General features: G+C 44.3%; 2 protein-coding genes across 4 annotated transcripts; both read right to left on the bottom strand.

The window, feature by feature from the left end:
• Nucleotides 1–656: 656 nt before the first annotated feature.
• Nucleotides 657–11,308, bottom strand: LOC131554580 (3 beta-hydroxysteroid dehydrogenase/Delta 5-->4-isomerase-like). Of its 3 annotated transcripts, none has more exons than XM_058800074.1 (4): nt 11,275–11,308; nt 10,796–11,009; nt 5,856–6,020; nt 657–1,842 (listed from the first exon to the last, which is right to left on the bottom strand). In XM_058800074.1, the coding sequence occupies exons 2-4, from the start codon at nt 10,947–10,949 to the stop codon at nt 1,028–1,030; spliced, it is 1,134 nt and encodes a 377-aa protein (XP_058656057.1). In that variant the 5' UTR covers nt 10,950–11,009; nt 11,275–11,308; the 3' UTR covers nt 657–1,027. The 3 variants fall into 3 exon arrangements, with proteins under 3 accessions (XP_058656057.1, XP_058656059.1, XP_058656058.1); XM_058800076.1 differs by having other exon boundaries at nt 11,217–11,306; XM_058800075.1 differs by having other exon boundaries at nt 11,137–11,303.
• Nucleotides 11,309–13,961: 2,653 nt separating this feature from the next.
• On the bottom strand, nt 13,962–26,302 carry HAO2 (hydroxyacid oxidase 2). The gene is made up of 8 exons (XM_058825722.1): nt 26,225–26,302; nt 24,469–24,621; nt 23,659–23,810; nt 22,598–22,881; nt 22,005–22,220; nt 20,109–20,267; nt 18,336–18,405; nt 13,962–16,634 (listed from the first exon to the last, which is right to left on the bottom strand). Exons 2-8 carry the CDS (start codon nt 24,597–24,599, stop codon nt 16,579–16,581), a joined length of 1,068 nt encoding a protein of 355 aa, XP_058681705.1. The 5' UTR covers nt 24,600–24,621; nt 26,225–26,302; the 3' UTR covers nt 13,962–16,578.
• Between the last annotated feature and the right edge of the window lie 327 nt (nt 26,303–26,629).

Below are 26,629 nucleotides of genomic sequence, written 5' to 3'. Positions count from 1 at the left end.
AAGTATTCACCTGACCAGATCTGTCCCTTCTCTCCCTCCACATGCTGTCCTGATTAAAACTGTATTGCACTTACATTGTACTTTTGATCTCATGATGCTTACGGTGCTCAGAGTTTGACTGTCAGATGAACATGAAATGCACAACACCCTTGAAAAAGTGAACAAGATTTGTTGCAGCTTTTGCCATCAGGTGGCTTCTGCCTGCCTACTGTTTGGTGAGGTTGGCAAACTCTGAGTGAATAGGGAGTAGCTGAGTGGTGCACATTTGTAATGTGTAATACTTCTAGGACAAGTTGTGTTTTACAAAAGCCTTGGAGGTGGCGTGGAGTGAAAGAAGGGCCGAAGTGTTCACACCATGGATTGTGTGGAGTCTTGCTAAAATAAGTCCTTGTGCTGCAGAGATGTACAAGTGGGTGTGAACTATGCAGTACAGTTACCCTCATCAGCCTGTACTCAACAAACAAATGAACATTTTACTTTTATTTATTCTGAGGTCGAGGGTGAGGGATTGCAGTGGGCTCTTACACAAAGTATTCATTTAAATGCTTTGTAGTTTGCTGCTGCTGCTGCTCTCCTGGCCCTCTGTGGTGGTGTTTGCAGGGGTCCTAGGACCAGGGAAGAGACAAGGATCTGACTCCATGTTTCAGAAGGCTTGATTTATTATTTTATGATATATATATTATATTAAAACTATACTAAAAGAATAGGAGAAAGGATTTCATCAGAAGGCTAACAAGAAAGAAGAAGAATTGAATGAATAACAAAATCTTGTGTCTGACCAGAGGGAGACACATTTGGACTGTGATTGGCCATTAATTAAGAACAACTGCATGAGACCAATCACAGATCCACCTGCTGCATTCCACAGCAGCAGATAATAATTGTTTACATTTTGTTCTTGAGACCTCTCAGCTTCTCAGGAGAAAAAAATCCTAAGGAAAGGATTTTTCATAAAACATGTCTGTGACAGGCTCTCCTCTGGCTCAAGGCCCTACTTGCTTAGCTGGGTTTCAGCTCCTCTTCGGGCTCAGGCAGTGCTGCTCTGCAAGATCAGCCTTCTCTGGGGGATCACGGAGGCAAGCCACTCACCAGTGCCCTGCTTGGCCTCTTCCCACGAGTAGCGGGGCACGTAGCCAAAATCCTGCTGTGCCTTTCTGTAGGAGAAGGTGAAGGGGGTGTTGAGCAGCGTGACCAGGTGGCGATTGGTGGAGGGGACATATCTGACAAAGGGCCTCAGCAGGAAGCTCAGCATCTCCAGCAGCAGCGAGAAGTAATAGAGCATTGTCAGGGGCATGGGGAGCCGGGGCTCAATCCCAAACCCCAGCTCCTTGGTCAGCTCGTAATTCAGGTCGGCGTAGCTCATGTGAGGAGTGTCATCTGAAATGTAGTAGAACTTGCCCCTGACGTGCTTGGCTCTCTGCGGGGCCCGCAGGGCTTTGGCGGCCTGCACGTGTGCCCAGGCGATGTTCCCCACGTACACGGGGTTCACCAGAGCCTCCTTCCTGGAGAAGCGCAGGTAGATGTTCTTGTTCAGCAGGCACTTGTCCAGATGGCCTTGGAGAAAGGGGCAGCCTTCCCCAAAAATGTACATGGATCTCAGGGCACAGGTCATCAGCGTGCCGCCATCCTTCAGCACCTGGCCGTCTGCTTTCAGCACAGCATCCTCTGCCAGTCTCTTGCTTTGGGCATAAGGAAATTTGGATGTGCTCTCATAAGCTGTATCTTCGTCCCCGTTGAAAATGGGGTCCCCTTTGCAGTTTGGGCCCGTCACTTCTATGGTACTGGTGTAAATGAAGTGCTGGACGTTGCAGCGGATGCACGCCTCCAGCAGCAGCTGAGTACCTTCAGAAAGCAAACATGAAAGGCAGTCTAGGTTAGGGTCTCCTAACCAGGGAAAAGTGGGGGTTTCGGGTCACAAACAGCATCTCTGGCCTGAACTTAGCCAGATCTCCCTCCCTGCAGCTGGGAGAATCCTGTCCTGAACAGGGCAGTATGTTCAATGACCCTGAACCTGCTCTGAATGTGTATTTAAGTGGTATCAGTGCACCTTCGAGAGTTAAACAAGGGTGAATATTTGATCCTAATTGCATATTGTGGGAGGTTTTTTTATGCCAAGAATCAAAATTTTGCCCTTCCTTAGCATGGAGACTGACCATGGGTTCAGGGATTTGTGCCAACTTGAGTAGGCTTAAGGCAGAGAACCTTCAGAAGCTGCCCCTCTCCTTAGGTGTCATCCATGGTGAAGCCCATGTTTTTCAGGTTTGAGGATGCTCTTGGTTTGCTAAGGAGGGACAAAATTATTATGGGACCTGAAGGTCTGCTGCAAAATCAGTGCACTCACACCTAGTGCAAATCTATCCAGTATTTGACTGACTAAAGAGAAGGGCTTGGAGAGAAACATGGTGAAGCAAGACACAATAACATGTAGTCAAAGATCATGAAGTGCAATGAGAAAACAGAGGCTTGTGGATGTATGCCTCCTGTTCTGGCATAATCTGGCTTTTCCTTGCAGTAGTACAGGATTTCTTACATTTAAAATCCTTTAATGCTTTCATCGGGGGCAGCAGAGGTCAGCTGTTCAAAGTCTTTTAAATAGCCAAGAAGGTTAAACAAGGAAAGCACACTGAGGGGGAAATAAATACTTTAATAAGTTGTGTTGTTATAGTTGCAATTAAAATCTTTTTTTCTACCCAGCTTTCAGGCAGAAATTGCCTTACTTGTTGTGCATGGTGTAATGAGAGAAATTAAATGTAAAAAGGCCAGTGACTTTGGAAATGAAGACACAGCTCAAAGACATTTGAAAAGATCTTTGGCAGAGAAACATTAAATTAAAATGACTGATATGATATCAGAAGGGTGTAGACTAAAATCTAGGGGATAAAATCAAGCACCAGCAGTGAGGCACATTAAAGATCATTCAAGTCTGCCCAGTCTGTTACAGCAACAACTGAAGGCAGCACAAGGCAGACCAGAGTAGTGTGACTGAAACAAATATAATGAATTACAGAGGTTCAGAAGAGCCAGAAATATTGGCAGCAAAATATGGACTTGTTAATGAGTGAAAAATAGGAAGAATTATTGAACTGAATATTGTTATGGCACCAAAATTCCTCTTTTCAACCTTGAACAAGAAAAAGAAAGAAATTGAAACAAATGGAAAACAAATCTGTACGAGGCTTTCAGAAACATTAAGGAAGTGCACTGGAAAAAAGTTATACAGATAGGAATAAATTAATGTGAAAAATGAGCTCATGCAAGTCACCCTGTTTAGATGACATAAAAGCCAGGGTCATCTGGAAAAAAATGTATTTATTATATTATTTTAAAAATAATAGCTTTATTCCTGCTGTCAATACTGTTTGGTAAATAAGGGAAAGTAATCAAATACAGAAGGTCTTGATGAAATCAAATGAGATAGCAAGTTTTAGAAAAAGGCAATAATAAAATAATCTTGACAGTTGATATCTGTTCAAGATAATTTTCACCCAAATAAAACGTGGTTTATTTGAACATCAGAGTTGTATGTAAAAGTTTAAAGATTCCTACAGTAATGGGAATCTGAGTATCTTTCATATAGCATGTAATAAAGTAAATTATTACTGTGTTACATGCTTTATTTAGTGAGAGGGTCCCCATGGTTTGCCTGCCCTTCTGGCTGAGGATCTGGTTCACAGAAGGTATTTTGTTTTGATTATAATTAATTATTTTCTCAATTCACTTCCTTTTAAAAATTTGCTTCCCTTCCTTCCTAAAAAGATATTTTTGCTTTGAGATATTGTGTGACGGAGCAAAGCCCTGCATCAAGGCAAGTTTAACTTTCTCATTTCTGTCCTGGTTCATGAACAGCCACATCTGATTCTTGAAACATTTCTATTATAGAAACATTTATATTTATATTACACAAGTTCTATTTTCTAGGAGAAACAAAACTTCCATCCTGCAAGCCCATGAAATACATAGCAGTGCCCTGGCTGGTCAGAAAACCAGAAGAGCATCAGAATGGAAATGGAAGAAAACAGGGAAGAGAGGACAGCAGCATTCACTCACTGACCTTGTGGCCACTTGGCTCTGGGAGCAGGACTGTGGGTGGTATTTCATTCTAGCAAATGTTATCAGCTAATCCTCCCTGGCCCAGGGGGCTTTTTTCACCCATAGGCAGACACTGTTGCCAAGGGACTGAGTACTGGGGAGTCAGAGCTAAAGAGCTTTCTGGGTTTTCTGGGACATTTTAATAGTAGTTGGATTTTTTTCTTTTTGCCTTTTTTTTTTTCCTTTTTTTTTTTCTTTTCTTTCTTTCTTTCTTTCTTTCTTTCTTTCTTTCTTTCTTTCTTTCTTTCTTTCTTTCTTTCTTTCTTTCTTTCTTTCTTTCTTTCTTTCTTTCTTTCTTTCTTTCTTTCTTTCTTTCTTTCTTTCTTTTTTTTATTTTTTTAATTGTTGTTTTTTATTTTTCCCCATGGTAAAATGTGTTTGAGCAGCACATTCTGCTGTGAAAAAACACATTTTAGCAGGAGTACAGGCATCAAGACAGAGCTTTAGAAATCCTCTCTCTGAACTACCAACCAGGTATATTTTCATATTACCCAATGCACAGGTTTCCAGGAACTTGCCTTTCTACTCTTCCCTCCTGACAGGGGCCTAAGAGGCTGCCCAGTGGGCTCTGTGCTTTGATCACTGACAATTTGTGGCTTTGATTGAACCAAAATGAAAGGGTCTGGAAGCTAATGATACAGGGAATGAGGCACATAAAACAACTAAAATGCCATCCCACTGTTTTTCAGGTACATGTAAGAAACAACTCGACTGCCAAGAATTCTCTCTTCCTCTGAGCACTGGTGAGCAGCCAATATTTGTGAAAGTGATGCCTGTACCGGTATGTTCCTTATTTTTCTGTGAAGAAGCCCTGTGGCTGTGGCGGAGGGGAACAAAGAACTGGGAAAGCTGTTCATGTAAATAAGAACATCTTCCCCAAATCTGCCCCAAGCTGTTGAAGCAGCACAGCCAGGGAGGCCAGTGTGCATGCAGGTTAGGCAGTGCCTGTTCTCTGAATGGCACTGGGGGTTTTGGCATCACAGACAGGGGTGAAGTTGTTCCTTTAGGAAATACCTTGAACTTCCTGGTAGGTGATGCTAAACCTTCTCCCTTCACCCGATCTTTCCTGAGGAATGGGGGTTCCTTAGTGGAAGGGAAAATCCCATCACTGTGTCACTGAAACTCCTCCCTCCCAAAGCTCTGAATTTGTTGGGGACTTTTAAATTATAAGCTCAAGGTGGGAGAGCACTTGTTCCTTTCAACTGCCTTCTTGCACACACAGACTTAAAGGCAGAGGAAGGAAAAGGAGAAAGAGCAAAAGAAAAGGAATAGCAAGGAGAGAGCCACAGGCTCTGGGATGTTATCAGTGCAACATTTCTGTAACTGCAGCCAAAGTCTGCAGTAGTTGTAAACATTGAAAAACGTACTTAGGCAGGGATGCCATATGGGGTGGGAGAATAAGAACCAATTTCTGAGGTGAGCATTGGGATTTCAGAGGGGAATTTCTTCCAGAAAGTTCCACTGAGCATGGGTTTGTAACTATCACCACTGAAGGCAGAGCCTGTGCAGACCTCAGCATGGGCATACATAAGTGTTGACAAGAGTGGGTGATCCTGCACTGCCCTGAAATGAAAGACTGGATGTGGAGAGGCCCAGAACTTCTTGGGGCTGCACAGACACGGGATTTGCACCCCTGGGTTTGTCTGTGCAAGATGCAGAACAACCCAGGTAACCTGGCCCAAAACAACCACGGCTCAGGTGCTCCCTTCCCTGAGCAGTGATCAGGACACAGATGTGGCTTTGAGGAAGGTGCTTCCCCTGCTCACCTGTGACATTGACTTCCCAGAGCAGCTTCTTCTCGATGAGGCCCAGGGTGTCAATGAGGGAGGCCGTGTGGATGACCAGGGAGACGCCCTGGCAGGCGCGGTGCAGGAATGTCACATCTCGGATGTCCCCTTCCAGGATCTTCAGCTCAGTCTTCCCCTTGAACTCTGCAGGGGCAGCAGAAAACAGAGCACAAGACCTTACAGGCACCCTAAGAAGAGCTCTGGAAGGCTGGTGAAGAGCTGACCCTGCCTGGCAGGTGCTGACTGTCCAGCAAGTGCAGGGATATTTAAGGCTGTGAAACAGAAGGCATCTCCCCAGGACTCTCTTGTCAATGCTAACTACAGTGCTACAGAGGTTTATTTTGCATTACCTGCCATAGATCTGGAGCCAATATTCAACGTGTTTCTTTCTATTTTATTTTTTAGAGAGAGATCTTTCCCCCTGCTAGCAAGCTTCCTTGAGCTGTGGCTGTGTTGAAGCTCACAGAGGAGTGGCTTTAGCTGTGCATGTTCTGGTGGCTGGCTGGCTATGGATGTGTTAACCCAAGAGCACTGAACAGGCACTGCATGTTCCTGTCCTCAGGCTGATGAATGATCTCTCTCCGCCCAGAGCATGTGATCACAGGGATGTGTTCATGCCTACTTTCTGCACCTTTACCTTGCCTGTGTTGCAGCTCTTCTAATAAATCGCATACAATTCTGACATCTTTTTCTTTTACCTTGGCCAGGACCTACAGTGCCTCTTCCAGCTCCAGCTCTGGCTCCATTTCAGTGTCTGTGCTGTGGGGTCATTTTTAGCCTGCACATCTTTCTGGTTCATACCTGAACTCTCAAGAGTGTTCTCCTGAGCTACCTCAGCCTGGCTTGATTAAATCTTGCTTTTTACGCCCTGTCCCTCCACAGCAGCTGCAGTGTGTGACCCCAGAGGAGCTCTAGGTCTCAGAGCCATCCTTCCCTAAGCTGTGCTGGGCAGAAGGATTCTTTCTGCAGCCCAGAGCTACACAAAATGAGCCAGCACCAGACAATCACTTGGAAAAATGCCCAATCCAAGGCAGTGCTGCTGTGCAGGGGCCTCAGCTGGCCTGGCTGCAGCAGTGCCACGGGACAGGAGGGGACTTCCCCAGCATGCCCACAGCCTGTGAGGAGCTGGTGCCATCACCAAGTCCCCTGGGAGCCTCTGCTGTGGCTGCACTAGATGGCTCCCCAGGCACAGCCACTGGGCAGGGACTCTGCAGCACAGGCAGAGCCTCTGTCTTCTTCAGCATCATCAAATGCCCCTTTTAGATAAGAGAAGCTGATTAATTTGTACAGCTTTTAGCTTCAGCCATGACTGAAATCCTGTGTATCCTAGTGCTTTTGTCACCAGCTCCAAAGCAGGCAGTATTTCATCCCATGTCTGTAATAAGAAACACTGAGAGAGACAGCTGCTGGATTTGGAACCGAGTGGGGATATATTTTAAAATGATTTTATCTCATTTTCTCTATAGCACACTAAGAATGTAATCCTGTGTCAATTTAACAATTATTCTGATGCAACAGGCTTAAGGGACTTTTTTTCTCCCACCACAGACAGTTGGTCTGAGATTTAAGGTTTGTGGAACATTTGCTGAACTGTTACTAAATCTAGAGTTGCTGCCCTCCCAGCACAGTCATTGCCACACACTCTCTTCTGCTCCTTTATTTTACAGACTGCATTCATTTCCTAGGATTCTGTCTCCAGAAGCTTCACTCTGATCTCTGCTTGCATGGATGCAAAAGTGTCAGACTAGGGCTGGGCTTTTAAGCTCCTGATTTATTAGAGATTTGCTCTAATAAATATTAGTGTCTGCATTGCCCTTAGGTTTATGTTCTCCATGAACAAAGCATTATGGGGTTGTAATAATCCCAAGAACAGACAGAAATAGTTTTCACAACATAAATTCTGACATGTGACCTCTTCAAAGTTATCACAATGCCCAGGAAGGGGTTAGGAAAATGGAAGCTTTACACATGCAAATCAAAGCTTTTGGGAAAAGTACAGAAGAAGCCTGTTCCTTTTAAAGCTGATCACAAGAAGTCTGCTGTCTAGGTGCTTTGTGCCTTGTTTGGGCTTGCAGTTTGTGTGTGTATTATATGAGTCAGGAAATCTGCTCCTCTGTTCTGTTTTATCCAGCAGAAGTTGCCGTGGTAAGTACAATGTGGGCCTTGCTCCCATTAGCAGCATCAGCTGCATGTCAGGAATCAGCAGATTGATCTTGTTTTGCCCTGGTTGAAGACAAAACTACAGGTGAGCTTGGAAGAAAGGAGAGTTAAGAAATGACTGGCAGGGGTTTCAGTCAGGGATGGCCAGCAGAGAGAACTGCTCTTGATTTCCATCTGGACAAACCATTACCCAGGCAGCAAAAGAACGCTTGTGGGTGGGTCAGAGGGGGAGGAACAGAATAAATTCAAGTCAGCTCTCCATTTTTGCATAAAGTGATTATGACAAAGTACCTCCTCACTGGGAAAACTTGTTCTTCTTCACCAGTGGTTTCTGTGTCCTCTGAATTGTAAGTAATCTCCCTGCTTGCTTGTGGGTAGTTTTTGCTTGAAAATGCAATGATTTCTCAATAAAATTCAGTGTCCTGTTGTGAGCAGTTTTTGACTCAGCAGTACAGACTATTTGCCCTAAACTTGAGAACAACATAGGAGTTTTCATTTCTCCAGAAGTGCCAATGCAATAGTGAACAACAAAAAAAGGATTGTGTAAGTGGGAGCACAGGAAGGGCAGAAAGATAAATCTGACATGGGAGGTGGGAGGTAAGAAACCAAAGAACCATGTTGAATGTGACATCCATTCTCAACCACACAATGGAACCAGGTGGATTCCAGCTCACAGCCCTGGACACTGACTGGATCATCCCAGACTCCCTGGGGCAGTGGAAGACCACAAATGCCACTGTCCTACACAGACTGATGGGAGGGGCAAGCTCTCAGCAGGAAAGTTGTGTGGACAAAAGGGGAGTGCCCCTGAGTGCCTTCTGGCACAGGGACCTGTGACTTGCACACACTGCTCTGTCTCATTACCCACAGCTCTGACTCTGCACAGATATTGCAAGTGCAAGGTGCTCAAGAGATTAGTGATGAAAAAACCCACTCAGCTCTGCTCCTGCCTGTTCCAGAAATCCAGATAACATCTGCTAGCGAGTAAAAGCCCCTGTAGTAAAAATAATGCAGGTCAGAAGACTCCAGCCCCACCCACAGGTTTTGTAGCTGCCCCGCACTTGGAATAGGAGTACTGAGACAGGGAAGGGCTTGAAAGGGAGCAGCAGGGAAATATTTTGGGCAGCTCTGAGCACAGGGACTGGCAGGACACTAAAAGACATGTAGCCACAAGGGCTGATGCAGACAGAGGTGCTGCCAGTCAAAGTGCAGGGGTTCAAATCTGTTTAAGCGCATCTGGAATGTCAGCCTATGGTCCCTACTACCTATTTATGGGGAAGAAAAGGCTTTGGTAACTGATTTTTCCCTACCTCCTGTGCTGCTCAGATAGGCAGAAGGAATGTTAAAAGAATAGGAGAGGGGGTGTATGGGCAGTGCTCTGTGGAGGAAGAAGGGAGAATAAGGAAAGAGGGCACAGAGCTTGCCTATTAACAAAAAAACAAAGCATCAAAATGTTTGCTGCAGCCCAGCCAACATTGTGTCCACACAAACAATGGTTGTCACTCCCCAGGATGTTCCATTATCCCCACAAAGCTCTTCTGGCCCAAAGCTGTGTAGATGCCTCTGCCCTGCTGCATCACTGCTAAACCCACACACACTCCTGCTGCTTCAGCCTCTATTGTAGCTGCAGGTTTTGGGTTTGTTCCTGTGGAAACTCTCTGGAAACCAGAGCAGGAAGGGCTGCTGCAAAGCTCAGGGGCATTTAGAAATCCTGAGTCAGACTTAATGGAGAAGAAGTCTGTAAAATGGAGCAGAGTTGTGTAAAACAGCGATAAAGGCTTGTGCAATTTGTACCAGGTGTATTGTGCACTGTTGCTGTCCCTTGATGACACTTTAATGCTCTATAGAGTGATTGAGGCTCTTCAGCAAATCATACAGAGATATTCCTTAAGGGCTCCCATATAGTTTCCTGCATAGAGGAAGAGGAGTCTTGCAGTGAAGATGTGATGGAGGAAGTTACTGTTAAGTAAATATAATGTAAGGAATTACAAACCTGACTGAATTTAGGCCCCTTAGATGCCTTTTTATAGATGTGCTCAGTGTATCTCAGTAAACAGGATATTCAAAATTAAACCCTCTGAGCTGCTTTCCTTGCCACAGACTGTTCCTGACACTGGGCACATCAGTCCCTTGTGCTGTCTCCAATCCATTCAAGAAGCCTGCCTTGCACTTTGCAAATGGGTTCTGTCTCTTCTGTTTAGCATTTGCTTAAACAGGAAACTGCAATAATGTTATTAACAGAAGCAGTTTTAAAAATACCTCACCACAGCTCTCAGCCAGAAGATCACTATTAATCAAATTAATCACAGGTTGAAGAAAACCATTGGAATTTGCACCCACAACTTTTTCACTGCCTTCGCTGTCTGGCACAGCAGAGCCCAGCACAGCATGCTCTGGATATCTCTGCCCTCCCACCCAGTACAGCAATGCTTGAATTTTCCCTTTCCCCAAGAAGAAGTGTGAGATTTTTGCATTAATTTTGCTCTGTGGGTTTTGTTGTAAGAGGGGTCAGGTTGAAGACAGCCTGTTTACTGCATGAACAGTATACAGAAGCCTCAGGGCCTGACAAAAAACCCTCTTGTTTTCACATTTTACATCTGATTTCTGTGCTGGAGAGAGAAGGAGGGATAGAGCAAGGATTCCTTGAGCTGAAACCTCTATCTGCAGAGCTGTTTCAGATGACAGGTAAAGGTTTCCCAGGCGCCCAGGAGGGACTGCAGCACCCCCAGCTGCAGCACAGTCCCAGCAATGTCACTTACTGTCAAACCTCCTGAGTGCCTCAGCGCTGAAGGCTTTGTCCAGCAGCCGGATCTCGGCCGGAGCCTCCTCTTCTTCCAGCAGCAAGCACACAATCCTCTGGCCGAGAAACCCTCCTGCCCCTGTCACCAGGCAGCTCACCCCAGCCAGGGACATCGCTCTGGGTTGCTCCTCGGTGGTGGATTTGCCGTCTCTTGAGCTTGGTTCTCCTCCTGCCTGAGGGAAGGAACATATGACATCAACCTCTGGAAACACTGCCAATCAAAGGGTGTTACCAGAAGGAGAGACTACTGAAAAACAAACTTTAATCCCTACATCAAAAAAATTTTTAAGCATGCCTTACTTTTGCTAGCTAATCCTATTCAGAGGTAGTCTATGGATTTTTTCCATGCAAAGAAAACATTCTAACAAATCATTACAAACCACCAATTCAATTAGCAAATCTGGAAATGCTCAAAATCGACTTCAATGCCAAACAAACCCCACAAGTCTGCCTTGAGTCTCGGTTCCACCTCCCTAGCACTCAGCAGACCGTGGGGGAGATTTGCCTGTATTTATACCCTGCAGGGCACCACCTCAGTCATTCTGCTCCCCTCCCTCTTGAGTGCCTCCTTTGCTGCAAAAGAATGTGATGCTTCCACACCACTCCCACCAAAGAGGAAGGCTCTGAATACAGTGAGGTCTGAGCCTAGTTGTGGTCCTGCATCCCTAAATCCCCAGAGAATAAACCCTCATGTTCATAATTCTCTTCAGCTGCACTTGCTTGTGTAATACAGTGCCAGTGTGCCAATATTGAGGGTAGGGAGGATTTAAATTAAATGTGAATAGAGGAGAAGCTATTTAAAGTTGATTGAGGAGTGAATTGTGCTGCTGTATATTTTCTGGATACTGGGCTCCCCCATTACCCCACAATGTGGGTTTGTTACTCTCTCTGTGCAACATCAGAAACTAACCCTGGGGATTTTGTATTTTTTCAGTACACTACAGGCATTTGAAGTGATGAAATTGTTTAATGTACCATCCAAGTTAAATTCAAGCGCAGGAGGGAAAGATTCACCTTTGGAAATGTCTTGTGCAAGAGTAGTTATTTAAAGTAAGGCTGTTTGTGCCTCTGCAGTGATCTGTGTCTTTTCTGCTGTGCATCTCCAACAAGCAGGGAAAATGCCCAGGTGTTTCTCCCTGGGGTTTCACTCCACCTCCAGCAAAACTGTTTTGCAGTGTGAGACCAGGGCAGGGCAATAGCCTGAACCCCCTGAAGGCAGCACTGCCCTCCTGGGTCTGTCAGGACACGCTGGCTGCAGCTGTATTTTCTCTCTCTCTCTCTCACACAGGGATAGGCTGCCATCCCTGCTGAAGCAGGATGATAAATAGGGAGCTGCCTTAAGCGACAAGGAAGTTACAAAGAAGCCCAGCAACACAATTAATTAGGCTGAAATCACTGGAGAAGGGATCCTTGTTTTGGGACATAGCTGGAATGGATCTCTAAAAATGCTTTGTTTCCTTTCATGCTACGCTCCTTTTTTTATTCTATCATGGGTTTTGTTCACTCATTAAAGAGAGTTCTGAAGAAAAGCTGTAGAAGCATCCCCACACTGTTACTTTTTTAGAGCAAAACTGGGCTTGCAAGTCTCAGGAGGAAAACAAAACCTCTTCTCTTGAAGGAGAAAGGTTTCTAGTTGACACAGATGACAAAGTTTTGGCAACTGTTCCAATCCCAGAGTCCTTGAAAATCTGTTACTTACCCCAACAGAGCTTTAAAAAATTTGTTATCAGTGCTTCTCTCCTTGGCTTTTCACATTCAGGACCTTGACATTGTATATTCTTATCAGAAGCTGCTGCAAATTAATTTTGTGCACTTTGCAAGGAAAAAAAAACTGGCCAAATATTGCTGCTCCAAGTGGCATTCTCTGTAACAGGGCTTCCTTTTTTTTGCTTTCAAAAAGGAAATAAAATGCTTTGAAGAGGCATTACAAGACCACACAACACCACATAGCCTCTTAGGATACAAAACACTCTTCTGCACCAAGCTTGCCCATCAGAATGACCAAGCTTAGCAGGGTAGTGCTTATATGAGAATATGAGTGCTTCACGGGGGACTGCAGGGAGATTTACTGCTGCTGTGCTTTGTCCTCTCAGGTACTACTCCGACAAATGCTTGGCTTAGTTTGAGGGAATTTTATACATCACTGCATAGCAGCCTCCATCTGAACTGCTGTGTGTGAATGTCAGTGGTCAGACAGCAGCAATTTGCTCAGTTCCAGCTCAGACCTCCTGGTTCTTCTGCAGTTTCATCTAGAGACAACGTTTTCACCTCTTGTTTCGTGTTGATATCGCTGCTGGGCTGCTGAGTGCCGTGCCAGCTCCTCCTGGGCAGACAGGACTGGCTCTGGTGCTCCCCAAAGGAGAGGGAGGCAGATGCTGGAATGGGCTGCACACCCCAGAACATGCCAGTGAGCAGCAAGGCCAAAGTCCACCAGACCCCCCCACCAGGAACAACTTGATGAAATTCAGAGTTATTGCACAGGTAGGGGACTTGCAGATAGAAACATAATTGAGCAGTAATTGAAAAGGGTACCAAGCTGTGTCAAGGCATAGACATTTTTAAACTATGTTGATGTCTGTAAAATGAAGCCACCACAATCTGATATTTTGCTGTAGAATGGACTGCATTACTGAGAGCATCATTTTAGAAAATCAGAGCTTGTACATTTTGATGTGTGTGTTGGAGAACTGCTACACATGGACTAAGTGCATAGCTTAGTATATGTGCAATGCCCCATGTCCCATTCCAGCCTGGCCCAGGAACAGCTGCTCCTCTGCTTTGCTGTGACAGATACTTTGGGGCAATGTCTGGCAGGTGTCAGAGAATGTATTTGCTTAGCCTTGTCACAAGGGGAAAAATTGATTGGGAGGGAGTGTAGGGGAGATGAGAAGACACAAAGAGAAATAATGAAGGGAAAATTCCCAGCAGCATTAGGAAAAAACTGTATCGCGGTATTGGAATGAGCATGGAAGTTTTATAGGATAAAAGGTACTTTTACAGAGGGCAATGCTGTTTAATTATGGAATCTGGTAAACTGGTTTTCCTATCAATCAGGGTATCCAGAAGTAAAAAAGAAAGAACAGTTCTATTTGTCCAGAAAGAATTTTAATTCAGGAAAGGGGTTTCTGAAATCTGGCCTGTTGCCCAGACCTATGAGAACTGAAGCAGGGAAAAGCAAAAGCAGCAAAAGCATACTCTTTATTTCGCTGGACCTTTTGATTTCTAAATATAGAGTAATTATGACCAAAACACACACACACTCTCTCTCTCTCTCTCTCTCTCTCTCTCTCTCTTTCTCTCACTCAATTCTATGCTTCTTCTCACATGAAAAACTAATGTGTTTCTCTAGCACTGTATGTCTGGCAGCTCTGGGAGAGAGGCTGGACTTTGAAATGTAGTTTTATTCAAGGAAATCTTCTGCCCTTCAGTGTGGGAGGCACTGTTCCCTCCTGGAAACATTTCTCTCTCCACTAGTTATATATTGACAAGAGGGGAAAAATATTTAAATAATTAACTTGTGGACAACTGTCCTGTATTGGACTCTGAATAAACACAACTTCTCATAGTGGAGAGAGTTGTAAGACACTTTTATCATGGTATGAAGAAAACCAGCTTAAGAGGCCTCAGTGTTTCTGTGTCTTCAAATTTGACAAAGAAAATATCTCCTATTTCAGTAATACCAAAATTATTCCAGTAGAACAGAGAAGCTGATTGTAAACATTTCTGACATTATCTCCACGACCAAAAAGGCTTCTTGCAGTAGTCTTTGCCATATTAGACAGCACATGATTTGGGCAATTATCTAGAAACAAACATTTAGTCTCCTTTTCCCTTTAGTTTTAGGAAGAACTCTATTTCCTCAGGTGAAATTGATGAGTGACTCATATATTTAAAGGCTGGAGAAATTTGCATTATATGCCAAAGAAAAATGTTTATGTTTGGATCCATTTTGTAGATAAACTACCCTTGTAAGTAGGCTGATTCTCTGTCCCATCCTCCAGGGATGCTGGGAAACAGCAGGGTTTGATTAGTCCTTAAATTGCATGTTTACAATCTTTGAGGACAGTTTTTTTATAAGATTTAACCTTGCTTGAATGTGTATGAGACATCAAGTACATAAAGCAGAATTGGGTGCAGACAACGGGGTGTAAAACTTTGGTATGCATTGGCTTAGGCCTAACTCAGATCACAGAAAACTTTCAATATCTTGGAAAAACTGGGCTTGTTAAATAGGCTCTTATCCTGATTGAACCCTGTGACCTCTCACTTTAGGTTCACTCACCAAATATCTTTGTTTTTCACTCAGAAAATGCTTTCTTGCAGCCTTTCACGGAGATACACGGAGCCTCTGCAGCTCCAGGTACTTGGTCATGGCAGCACGGTGGCATGGCAGGTACAGATCTCATGTGCAGCTCTTTTTATGATTCTGTGATATGTTCCTACAATTCAGATTAAAGGCAACCTCGGGAGATCTCAGTGCCAGCCTCTTCTCACAGCAGTGTCAGACAGGTTGGTCTGGACCTTGCCCAGGCAAGCTCTGAATATCTCTGACAATGGAGGTTTCACAAACCCTGTGTTGCAGTGTCTCACTGCCCTCATGGTGGTTTTTCTCCCCACTGATTTCTGCCTGGAATTTTCCTCATTGCAACTTTTGCCCATTGCCTTTCACCCTTTTACTGCACACATCCAAGAATTTGGCCTGGATCTTCTCCAAATGAGTAGTAAAAGGCAGTGATGTGATCCCTCCTCCCCCTGCCTTTAGCCTTTGCAGGACTGAGCACTCCCAGTTGTCTCATTCTCTTCTTGTACATCCTTGAAATCCATCAACATGTGTGATGTGCTGTAATTCCCAAGTCTTATCTGCTGGGCTGTCACTCTGCTGACAAGGTTTATTGTTACTGGAACAGAGAGGAAGGCCTCCATGTGAAGGCCTCTGGAAGATCACTGCAGACACTGTTATCTCTGAGAAAAACCAAAGTCTAAACAGAGAGAGCCAACAGGGTTAGCTTCTTCCTTCTGCCCTCTTTGGGCAGATTCAAAGTGGGATTCATGCAAAAGGTCACCTTTTGGTAGCATGCCCCCCCCTGCATGTGCCAAGGAAATGGGTGTCAGGGAATCTGCTGGCTCCAAAGCAGGGGGAGGCAGGGGGCTGCACCACTGGAAAAAAGAGCTGGCTCTTTCCCCACAAGTGGCACTCTTGTGGCACTCACACCCCTTCCCTGCTTTGCATTTAGAAGCAGTGGGCAAGAACTGCCCCCACTTGCAAAGGGCAGCTGAGGTGCATGGCAGCTGATTCACCTTACTTCTATATCTTTTATGAATACATCCAGGAAAAGCCAAGTCTGTGGAAGATAGCAGCCGCAACACTTACAGTCCCAGAGCAGGAGAGGTGTGTGGATTGGGTTGCAGTGAGACTTGGCATGACAAGTGGAAAAAGCAAGGCACAGGGTTTTCCACGTCTGGCTGTCCAGTGTAGAGGAACTTTGGAGGAAGACCCAACATAGGTAATGCTGTGGAACAGCCAGTTTAAAGAAAATGCATTTAGACAAGTAACAATTACCCAAACTGTTATGGAATTCATTCAATAAAAGCAGAGAACAGCCGTTGCTAACAGAGAGCCTTTCCTCATCTCTTCAGAAGTGTCCAGAAGGCCTTATCAGATACTTATTGCACCTCCTTTTTCATCTCAGTCTGGCTGGGACCTTAGCTTCAGCTGCCTCTGTTTGGTGGGCAGGAGGCTGATCACAACCTTGAGAGCTGAACCAGGTGCTGGCCAATCTCTGAGACGCTGGCACAGCCTGCAATAAATGAAACACTGGTGAGAGGGAAAGGTCTGTGGGTGAAGCTTGGGAGCCCCCCTGCTCTGAACCCCAGTCTTGTACGAGCCAGGCTGAAATAGGTTGGTGCTTCAATATCTCCACTCCTCAGCAGCATCATCAGCCTCGAGGTTCAGCATTGGAGTTCCCCAACAAGAAGAGTCAGAAACATGAAAAAAATTATTTTTATAACAAGCTGAGCAGGGTCCAACCTGATCCAGTAAAATCAGCAGAAAAACAGAGAAAAGACAGGGGTTGCTGTGCACCAAATGGCCAGAGGTGAAGATTTGCATTGCCATTTAATTTGGACAAATATGGGTGGAATAGGGGTGCTGGTTGACAGCTGGCTGAACATGAGCCAGCTGTGTACCCAGGTCTGGTACAGCCATCCTGGCCTGTGTCAGCAATGGTGTGGGCAGCAGGACCAGGCCAGTCATTGTCCCCTGTGCAGGGCACTGCTGAGGCTGCACCTTGAATCCTCTGCTCAGGCGAGGTTTAAATTGGATATTAGGAAGAATTTCTCCACAGAAGTTGTTATCAAGCACTGGAATAGGCTGCCAAGGAAGTAGTTAAGTCACCAGCTCTGAATGTGTTTAAAAGACACGCAGATATGGCACTAAGGGACATGGTTCCATGGTGGAATTGGCTGTGCTGGGTCAACAGTTGGACTTGATGATCTAAAAATGTCTTTTCCAACCTAAAAGATTGTATCATTCAATGAATTTCACAGCCTCAGCAAAAGGATCCCAACTTGCTACTCTTGCTGAATCCTGTGCCCTTTTGCATGAAAAGAACTGGGGAAAAGACCCAGGAATATTTACTGGTTGAAAAAGTAACCCATAAAACCACACTATGGCCACAGGGATTTCAGCTTCAGTCTCCCAGTCAGTGTTGCTATCCACTTGAGTTCTACATGTCATAATATATAGAATATCCTGCACTGGAAGGAACCCACAAGGATCATCCTGTCCAACTCCTGGCCCTGCACAGGACACCCCAAGGATAACACCATGTGCCTGAGAGCACTGTCCAAATGCTTCTGGAACTCTGTCAGGCTTGGTGCTTTGACCACTGCCCTGGGGAGCCTGTTCCAGTGCCATAACCCTCTTGTCCAAGAGTAAAACTGGAGCTTGCACTGGGCTCTGCAAATTTGCTGTTTGGTGAGAGGCTCAAACAGGGCAGCTACAGCTGGGAGCAGGAGTGAGAAAAACAGAGTGAGAGTAAAGGGAGGAGACACAAAAGCTTTTAAAACACGTGTAATCACCTCCAGACCATATTGTCTAACACACAGAAAGAAAAATTCTGCATCCATTTTTAATGAGCTCTTCATGCAGAAAAAGATCAGTCGCATTTCACCTTGATAAACACTAAATACTGAAAAACTGCTGCTGTCATTCCCAAGAGAACAGAAATTCCAAGTTTTGCTCAGCTGTACTTCGGAGTTTTGCATGTATTTACTTGGGTCACAAAGCTGCTCTAACCTAGTCCCTCTGTGCAAACTTCATTGCTGTGACACCTGGAATGCCAAGTGGTTTCACAGGAAGCAGAGAATCTCAAGTATAGCAGCTAGAACCATCGCAGCTCCTGTGGATTCCCTTTTTGTCACCTATCCATCACACTCCTGATTTTACAGGGCTTGCATGCAGAAAGATCTGTAACACCCATTACAAACAAAATACTTACCAGCTAAGGCCATAGACAAGCAAAACTCATCCTGAAGGATTCTCAAGACATCCTGAAGCCCTTCTTCACCCTGCACCAACAGAGAAAGCAGTCAGGGTAAAAGAAGCACTGGCACAGAGCAGTACTACAGGATGCCTGCACCCTGAGAGCTGGGATAGTCCCTTAAATCCATGCCAATTCCAGTCTCTCATGCAGATGAATGATTAAAATGATATGATGGATGTGCTCAGTTCATCACAGATAAATTTAGATACTTTTCCTTTTGGGATACATCTGAACAGGGAAAGAAAACAAAGCTGTTTTTCACTTCTGACATTTTATAGCTGGTTCTTTTTTTTAGCTTTCAGTTTTCCCCCACCAATGGGCTTGCTATTTAAAATGTCAAGCCTTACAATGCTGACAGGTTTTAACAAAGTAATGAGTTTTATATATGTTACCACTCCAGAAACCGTAGTTCACTCAATTACTAGACTGAATCTTTAAAAATAATAGACTATGTGTTTTCCTTTGTGTAAGTGACACCAAGAAGCTCAAAAGCCAAAAAAAAAAAAATGCATAGAAGATTTTGATCTTCCTATGAAATACTGGGGGATTAATTTTTTTTCTCTTGAATTTTCTTTTTATGTCTTGCAATAATGAATGCTTTGGGTGCAGTCAGTGTTAGCACTTGTTTATGCCCTTCCTCTGTTGTATGCTTTGGTAATGCCACTGAGATACATCTTTAGGAATACTCTACAGAATACAACACCAAAGCACAATTGAACCCCCCAAAATCTCATCTCCTTTCTGTTGCCATTGTGGAGAAAGTGCAAGCAACTCACAGGAATACCTTTTTCATTTTGGGCCCTTTGTTGATATTTACTGGCCAAAAACACAGTACTGTCAACTCTAACAGGTTTTTTCAGGAGATTCAGGTGATTTCTTGATCAAAGTCTTGCTACTGGAATCCACAGCAATCACACCACTGGACAAGAGTGCCATTTAAGAGAAAGAAAATGTGTCTAGACCACACAAAAAAAGTATCTTTTCTTCTAGAGAAAAGTTTTGGAAGACTCCATCCAGAGTGTAAAAAGCAAAAAATTAACAAAAGCCCCCATCTGGTATAATAATACTATTTGAATTTTAATTATATTAAGTTTACCTCCTGCATCAGAGGCCTAATTCATGACTCTGGACCATAGAAATATGCCTGGAGTTGAGAAGCAGCAAAGCTGGAACTGAAATAGCTGTGGAAACCCAGGCCACAGTGGAAAACTGTGGATACATTTTTCCAGGATACAGTTTTGCTCAGCCTGGTCCAAAATGTTTCAGCCACCCATGGGATTGAGGTCTGTATGTATTTCTGAAGAATTCATAGCACTGCTTTGAAACTGTTCTACCAAAACCATGTATTGTTCCCAACTATTAGCTGAAAGCAAATAAAATTGTCAGACTAATCTTTCTGGCAAATAAGCCAGCTCCAGTTTTCAAAAGCACTGAGTCCTAAAGTATTTTAGCACCAAACTACAACATCAAGAAATCAGGTCCCACAAAACAATGCTATCACCTTCAAAATCCCATTGTCCAAAATCCCAGGAAATTGTCAAATTCAGTGATATTTTTAAATCAGAGGAAATGTCAGAGTTTCATTCAATTTGGGGTGATTCCACTTCAAATTCAGCAAAATAAAATTAAAAAAATATATTCTCCACCAGTGTCAACGGTGTGACTTCAGTTGCAGGACTGCTGGAGAGTGTGAGAAGCAGGCATATGGACCCAGAGCTCCTTACTCACCTTGTAAGCCAGGCCCCACAAAGCTGGTCTTCCAATAAAGACACATTTTGCCCCCAGTGCCAGAGCTTTTAGCACGTCGCTGCCTTTTCGTATCCCTCCATCAACATAAACTTCCACTCTGCCTCGTACTGCCCCCACAACCTCAACCAGAGCATCAATCTGCAAGAAGAAGCCAGTCTCACCTCGAGGGCAGCTTTTGATTCCCAGAGAAGCAGGACATATTCCAAAGAGACAGGTGAGGATACAGTGCTTTAGTAGGATACCTTCTCGAAGTGAAATGTGACAATGCATCACAAATAGTGCAGCACCAGGAGCTGCAGAATAACAAACATGCAGATCCCTGCTCTGCTTTCCAGACACTTAATGCCATTTTCCAGTGCTTTGCTTATACTGATATTCTTTGCTATCACTTTTGATTAGTGAAAAAGCAACATTTTCAATAGATTCATGAAAGATTTTTAAATATAAATTTCAATGAGAATAACTGTCATCAGTGTTTTATTTGAGACAATGATGAATAATATAGCTGTTTGCAAGAAAGGCTTATGTCAGACTTCTACTGCTCAAACTACCTAAGCTTACATTTCAACTTAATCCTGGTGACCACTTGTTGAGTGCCTCCCTCTAAAGCATCTGTGAAGGGCTTCATTTGCTATGTAGTACAGTCAATAATTTCCTCCAGGTTAGGTCTCCTGATTCCCTAAGGTCTTTTCTGTAGAGCTCAGCATGGAGTAAGCCTCAGATGTTATTGCAGGGCAGCACCACGCAGAGATGCTGGCTCTGGCCCCAAAGGCAGTACAGCCAGGGGCAGGACAAGGCACTGGACATAATTAACTCTCCTTCAGAGCAAACCCAAAAGGCTCTTTTCTGCAGTGTCTTATACCTTTTTGCCTTCCTTTAGTTTTTTTTTTTTTTTCTGAATTTCAAACTGAGAACCTTCAGGCTGAAATTTTCTAGGACTAACTCAGCAAGAGCCAAGCTTGGCACTAGAAAAATAGCAGAGCCCAACTAGGTATCTACTGCCTTGTCTGTGTATGTAAAACAACTTTTAAGGTAGAAGAACAGTTTAATGTGGATGCCGTTTCTGTTATTATGCCTTTAGCATTGAGTTTATTAAATTTTTTTTATTCGTTGTTGTCAGCCGTGACGCAGAATAGAAGAGAATTCCCTGGTACCTATTTTTATTTAACAAAAGAAAACCGAGAAAAGAAAGTTCGTAAGATACTCTGCAATGTAGAACTGTAAAATAAAAGCATTTGGAAAAACTGACAGAAGCCAAATTAATCCAGTGAAATACACGCATGTCTAAACAATGCATGATTTGTACAAATTTAAAAGCAGGGGAATTTTTCTCCAGATAAGTTATCCTTTTTCTGGCTCATGTAAGTCAATAAATTCCCATTTAGACTTGAGCCTGTAAATACGCAAGCAGACCTCTCACTAAATCTAGCTGCATTATTTTGCATGTTTTGACAGATGTGAACAATGAGAATACATTATGCTCTCATTTGTACAATTTTGGTTCCAGAGCTTTGTTTTCTTTTTGCTGCAGTGCGCAAAGAGTTTGAGTGTGCTGCACCAGCTCATGGAGGCACAGACAGGAACTCTCCCTGGCTTAGGCCAGGAGTTTACCTGCACTTAAGTGGGTTCTGTGGTACATACAGAACCCTGCCAAGAAGCTGAGGAAATACTTCAGTGGATAGCCCCATGCCAAGGCATGGATCTCACCAGTTTAAAGCTAAAGTATGTCTGCACACCTCCATGGCCACTGGACTAACTCAAGTCCACCAGAAGTGTACGCACAAACCTGGGCATAGAGACACCCAGGTTAATGCAAACGTGCAGACCGTAAACAGGGAAAATGTGGGACATCCATTTTCATCTATTCTCACTTACAGTGGCAGGTCCTTCATCCAGTTGTCTTCCACCATGGTTGGACACAATAATTCCCTGAACTCCGTGTTTCACTGCCAGCTCTGCATCTTCTCTTGTCAAGATGCCTTTGATGATGATGGGCAGGCGTGTCAGGCTCCGCAGCCAGTAGATGTCATTCCAGGTGACCGAAGGATCCAAGCTGTTGGGTGGCAGTCCGTACTCAGAGCAGTCATCTCCCTACAGCCACAATGAAACAGCAAAAGGAAAACTCATCCAGGCTGCAGCAATACACAGGTCCCTTGGTGTCTTCCCTTGCCCTAGAACAGATTAATCAAACTTGCCAACAGACATGTTCATCAGCTCCAGAAATGTCACATGTCTCTGGAGGAGAATAATTACAATGGGGGTGGAGATCAGTGTCTTTGAGGCAGCTGTGTGGGGATTTTGTGACAGAACCCAGTCCGGCAGGAGGTCAAGCCAGGATGCTGCAGAAGCAGCAGGGGAGGAGATACAACCCTATACAGCAAATGCCAGGGCAGCAGTTACCCAGTGGTTTTTCTCTCATGTGGTACATGCCAGCGCAGTGAATGAAAGGACAGGCTCATTTTACAAACCTCAAAGGCTCCTTCCAAATTCTTCACTTTCATGTGGGGAGGAAGGCGGAAGCCATTGCGGACATCGTTGCGTCTCTTGCCCGTGTAGGGCAGATCCGCGGTGAGGACGAGGGCCTGGAAGCCCAAGGCCTCTGCCCGCCGCACCAGCTGCTGGGAAGCTGCCCTGTTGCGGTGGATGTAGAGCTGGAACCAGCGGAGGCCGCCTGGCGCAGCGGCGGAGATCTCCTCCAGCGAGCAGGTGGAGTAGGTGCTGGCAATGTAGCAGGTGTCCATTGCTCTGGCCGCTGGGGGGGCGTTGGGAAGGAGTCAGAAACAAAGGCATCTGAAGGGCCTTGCCAGGCATCAGACACAAAACCATGCACTGTTTGCAGAGACCACCCCAACTCCTGATTTCATGTGCATCCTACAAAGCACAGGGCAGCTATGCCCCAGGATTAACAATGACTGTATTTACCCTACACTCTTGTTAGTCCATGGTTAAGAAAGCAAAAAAGGGAGAGGTAATTAATCAAGCTGTGCTTTCATTTTGCATAGGCATTTTTTAAAAAGCATGAATTTTATCTTTATGACTGAGTCCTCTCAGGGATGTACTGTTAGATCTATTCAGTGTACACAGAAGAAAAAACATTTCTAGGGGTCAGGTCTCCAAACTCTCCACAGGATTTGTGAAAAGGGGGTATCTTTTTGTCCAAGGGAGACATTTCTTAACCAGTAACAAGGAATTCACAGTCTGAGTCCCATCCACCCCTTCTACAACCCATCTAGAGCCCCTAGGACTGAGAACCTTATGTAGTTTTTGGTATGAGTCAGAAATATGTTGTTCACTGCCCTCTTCTTCGGTTTGCAGCAGACTCCATGGTGCTGATTTTTAATGTTGGTAGCTGGAGAAGAAGGGCACCATCTATACGGCTTCCCATGCAGTGTGTCAGAAAGTGGGAATGGAGTTTTCCCCCTCAAGACTGAAAATTTTTCTCAGTCACACTTTGAGTCCTCCTAACAGCTTCTTGAGGCTTTTCTACAAGCCCCTTTTGGTGCTACATGGCACCAGAGCAGAAGAGTACCTCTGGCTGTGCTTTTCTCTCCATCAGGCCATGCTAGCTGGTGGAAGCCTGTAGGGGCAATTCCTACAGGAAAGCTGATTTCAGAACCCAAAATTTTAGTCCTGATGTCCATCACGGATACGTCCCGCAGCATACGTGGCCGGAAACAAATTCTGTAAGGCAAAAAATGTATTCTCCACATCTGCTTTCAGGATAGCAGATGTTCAGTGAGTTTTCTGAAATTTCATGGAAACCAGGTCTTCGTTTACCACATAATTTCTGCATCTCCCGCCTCAGGTCACCGTGTCTTGTTCTCCCACTTCCTCCTCCAGATTCCTTTAACTTGCAAGCAGGCTGGGTCCTTCCACCTCACCATTCATGTGTCTGTCCTCACTGTACTGTGTGCCTGCCCTCAGGTTCTGCAGCATATTCCCCAAATCCCACCCTGCTTGCACATAAGCTTCCTGCTGTTCACCAAGAGCTCCCTTTTGCAACTCATTCTATCAGAGCTGCTCATGCCCTTTCCTGTAATGTCACACACTCCATAGCACACTGTACTCTACCCTACCCTACCCTACCCTACCCTACCCTACCCTACCCTACCCTAGCACCTGCCTATATCCTCAGCATCCCTAAAGCCTCATACAACCCGTGTCATACTCAGTCTGGCATCAGAGCACACAGTGCACATCACTCAGGTTTTGCATTTAGCTTGGGGACCCCCTGGAAAGGACAAGGTTTTAGGTTCCTTTGCTTGTCAAGTCCAAATACTTGCACAAAACCAGTTTGAAAGGTCCCAGTATGACTCCCTTCATTCCCTTCTCACATTACCTTTTATATGCCAGGATGTTTTCATCTCGTGTGGTACAGTCGTCTGCTCCAGCTGCAAAATAATCCCAAGCAATCTTGGGCAAATACTTCTTAGCATAAGCTTCGAAGTCAGAAAGACACACCATAGACATTGCTGAGAGAGGTGTAGAGAACCTTGAAGAAAAGAATGACATGGAGCAGAAATTAGATCCCTGAACTCTCATTCTCTCTTCCAGGGGCTCTAATGTCACTGAAGGCAAAACTTGGAGCCATCTGTTTTATAGAAGAGATGCTGAGTTGTCAGTCTGTCTTGCACATTGGTCTATGAATCCTTTACCACAGTATGAGGAAAACTTGCAGATGCAGCCATGACAGAAGGAGGAAGCTTGAATCTCTGTGCCTCTCTTCATTCTGTTTTAAACAGCAGCCTGAAGAGGACATTTTAGGTCCTCTGCTATTTCAATTGTGTAATTCTGTCATAAGTTCCATCTTAAAACAAGCTGCATTATTTGTTCCACTAATTCTGCTCAAAGGTTGTCCCAGAACATAATTTGTCAGATTACCCCTAAGGACGGCACCATGACTGAACAATTAGTTATGGAGCACAGGGATGGAATTCAAGACCATGAAATCTGGAAACAAGTAAATACAGAGTCTACATGTAACCTGCTCCAGGATGAACACACTGTAAAACTATGTCCAGACCCTGAGAGTAAGTCACTGTAGAGGCCAGTGCTGTGGAAAAAACAAACAATTTTCTACAGATCTTCCTTTCTCTTCTGGAACAAATACTTTCTGGGTGTTTGCATTACATGCTGGAGCACTGATACATATTATAAAAGGAATATACAGAATTTGGACAAACCATGAGAAGACACTGGCAAAAATCAAATTCCACAATATGAAACATATTTCTGAGAACTAACCTCAGCCTTTCAGGGAATGGAAGTGAAGTTGTGTGACCCAGATGTCTAATCAAACCAACATAAATGCTGCCCAGAAAATGCCTGCACTTACATACTTTTGAAGAAGCAAGAACTGAAAGCTATGCAAATGAATGTTTTAGCAAACCATGCCCGTGTGTGCAGAAACATGTGTACAAAACACAGACAAAGTCAATTTTCTAAATTGTTTGTTGCAATTACTTCTGCAGTCCTGATTAAAATAAGTATTTAGCAAGATATGTGGAAACATGAAATTTTAAAACAGCTGTGGCTCAGTCTGACTACTCTAAAAAATATACAGGAAGAAGTAAATATCCTAATTTTCAGGATTAACCTCCCACCCCAGATTAGCAAGGGTTGCAAGCTTCACCCAAATCAGCCTCCCGTGTTGGTCACTTTTGGCACAGATAAAGACACAGGTTCTGTACACAGACACAACCTGTCAAACTGCAGGCACCCTGCTTCTCACTGACTGAAGTACCTGTGTTTGCATTTGAGAATTAGCACTCACAATTCTCTGCTAGTAAAGAGCCCAGGATGAGGAACTCCTTGGAAGAAGAAATGCAACTGATTTCTTCAGTATTGTTCAGTCTGCTCTGACAGGCATCAGGTAGGAGAGGGTGCAAGTATCCCAAGTCTGCTTTCTCTGACTTTGAAATTGCTCTGATAGCACAAGTCTTCATAAATGTACTGTGACATTCTTTAAACCATCTATCACAACTTCTGCTTTTCTAACTTTTAGAAAGGTCAACATCATCAAGCAAGATAAGATAAACCAAGTCCTCTCATGGCAGAATAAACAGGAATTTTAAACAACCCCAGTTCAGACTTACTTTGGATTTCAGGGAAAGCTGCTGGGGGTGAGAGCTTCTCCTTCAAGTTTGCCTGCAAACAGGATTTTGAGAAGGTCTTTTCACTGAGTGGCTTCTGTTTCTTCTGCAGTCAATAAGCAACCACCAGAGATTAAAGCTCAATCCTGTGGTAAACTTTGTACTGTTTGTACAACACTAACTTTGTTTTGCCATCAGGAGATTAAAAATCCCTTCTGAAAAATGCATCACCTTGTCAGCATTGTGATTGCTTGGGACAGAGCCCTGTAGCTGAGATCTTTGGCAGTGGCTGATGGCTCTGCATTCACTAATCAAGCAACAGTATTTCAGGGGGTTTAATGAATCTCTAAACTGTTGGTAACTTGTTGGTTCATACTCCCAAAATGATGCTTCACAGACAGTGTGAGT

The sequence above is a fragment of the Ammospiza caudacuta genome, chromosome 2, assembly GCF_027887145.1.
Source record: "Ammospiza caudacuta isolate bAmmCau1 chromosome 2, bAmmCau1.pri, whole genome shotgun sequence".
Classification (NCBI taxonomy): domain Eukaryota; kingdom Metazoa; phylum Chordata; class Aves; order Passeriformes; family Passerellidae; genus Ammospiza; species Ammospiza caudacuta.
The sequence above is the reverse complement of the archived record's forward strand: the minus strand, read 5'-3'. Positions and strand labels throughout refer to the sequence as shown.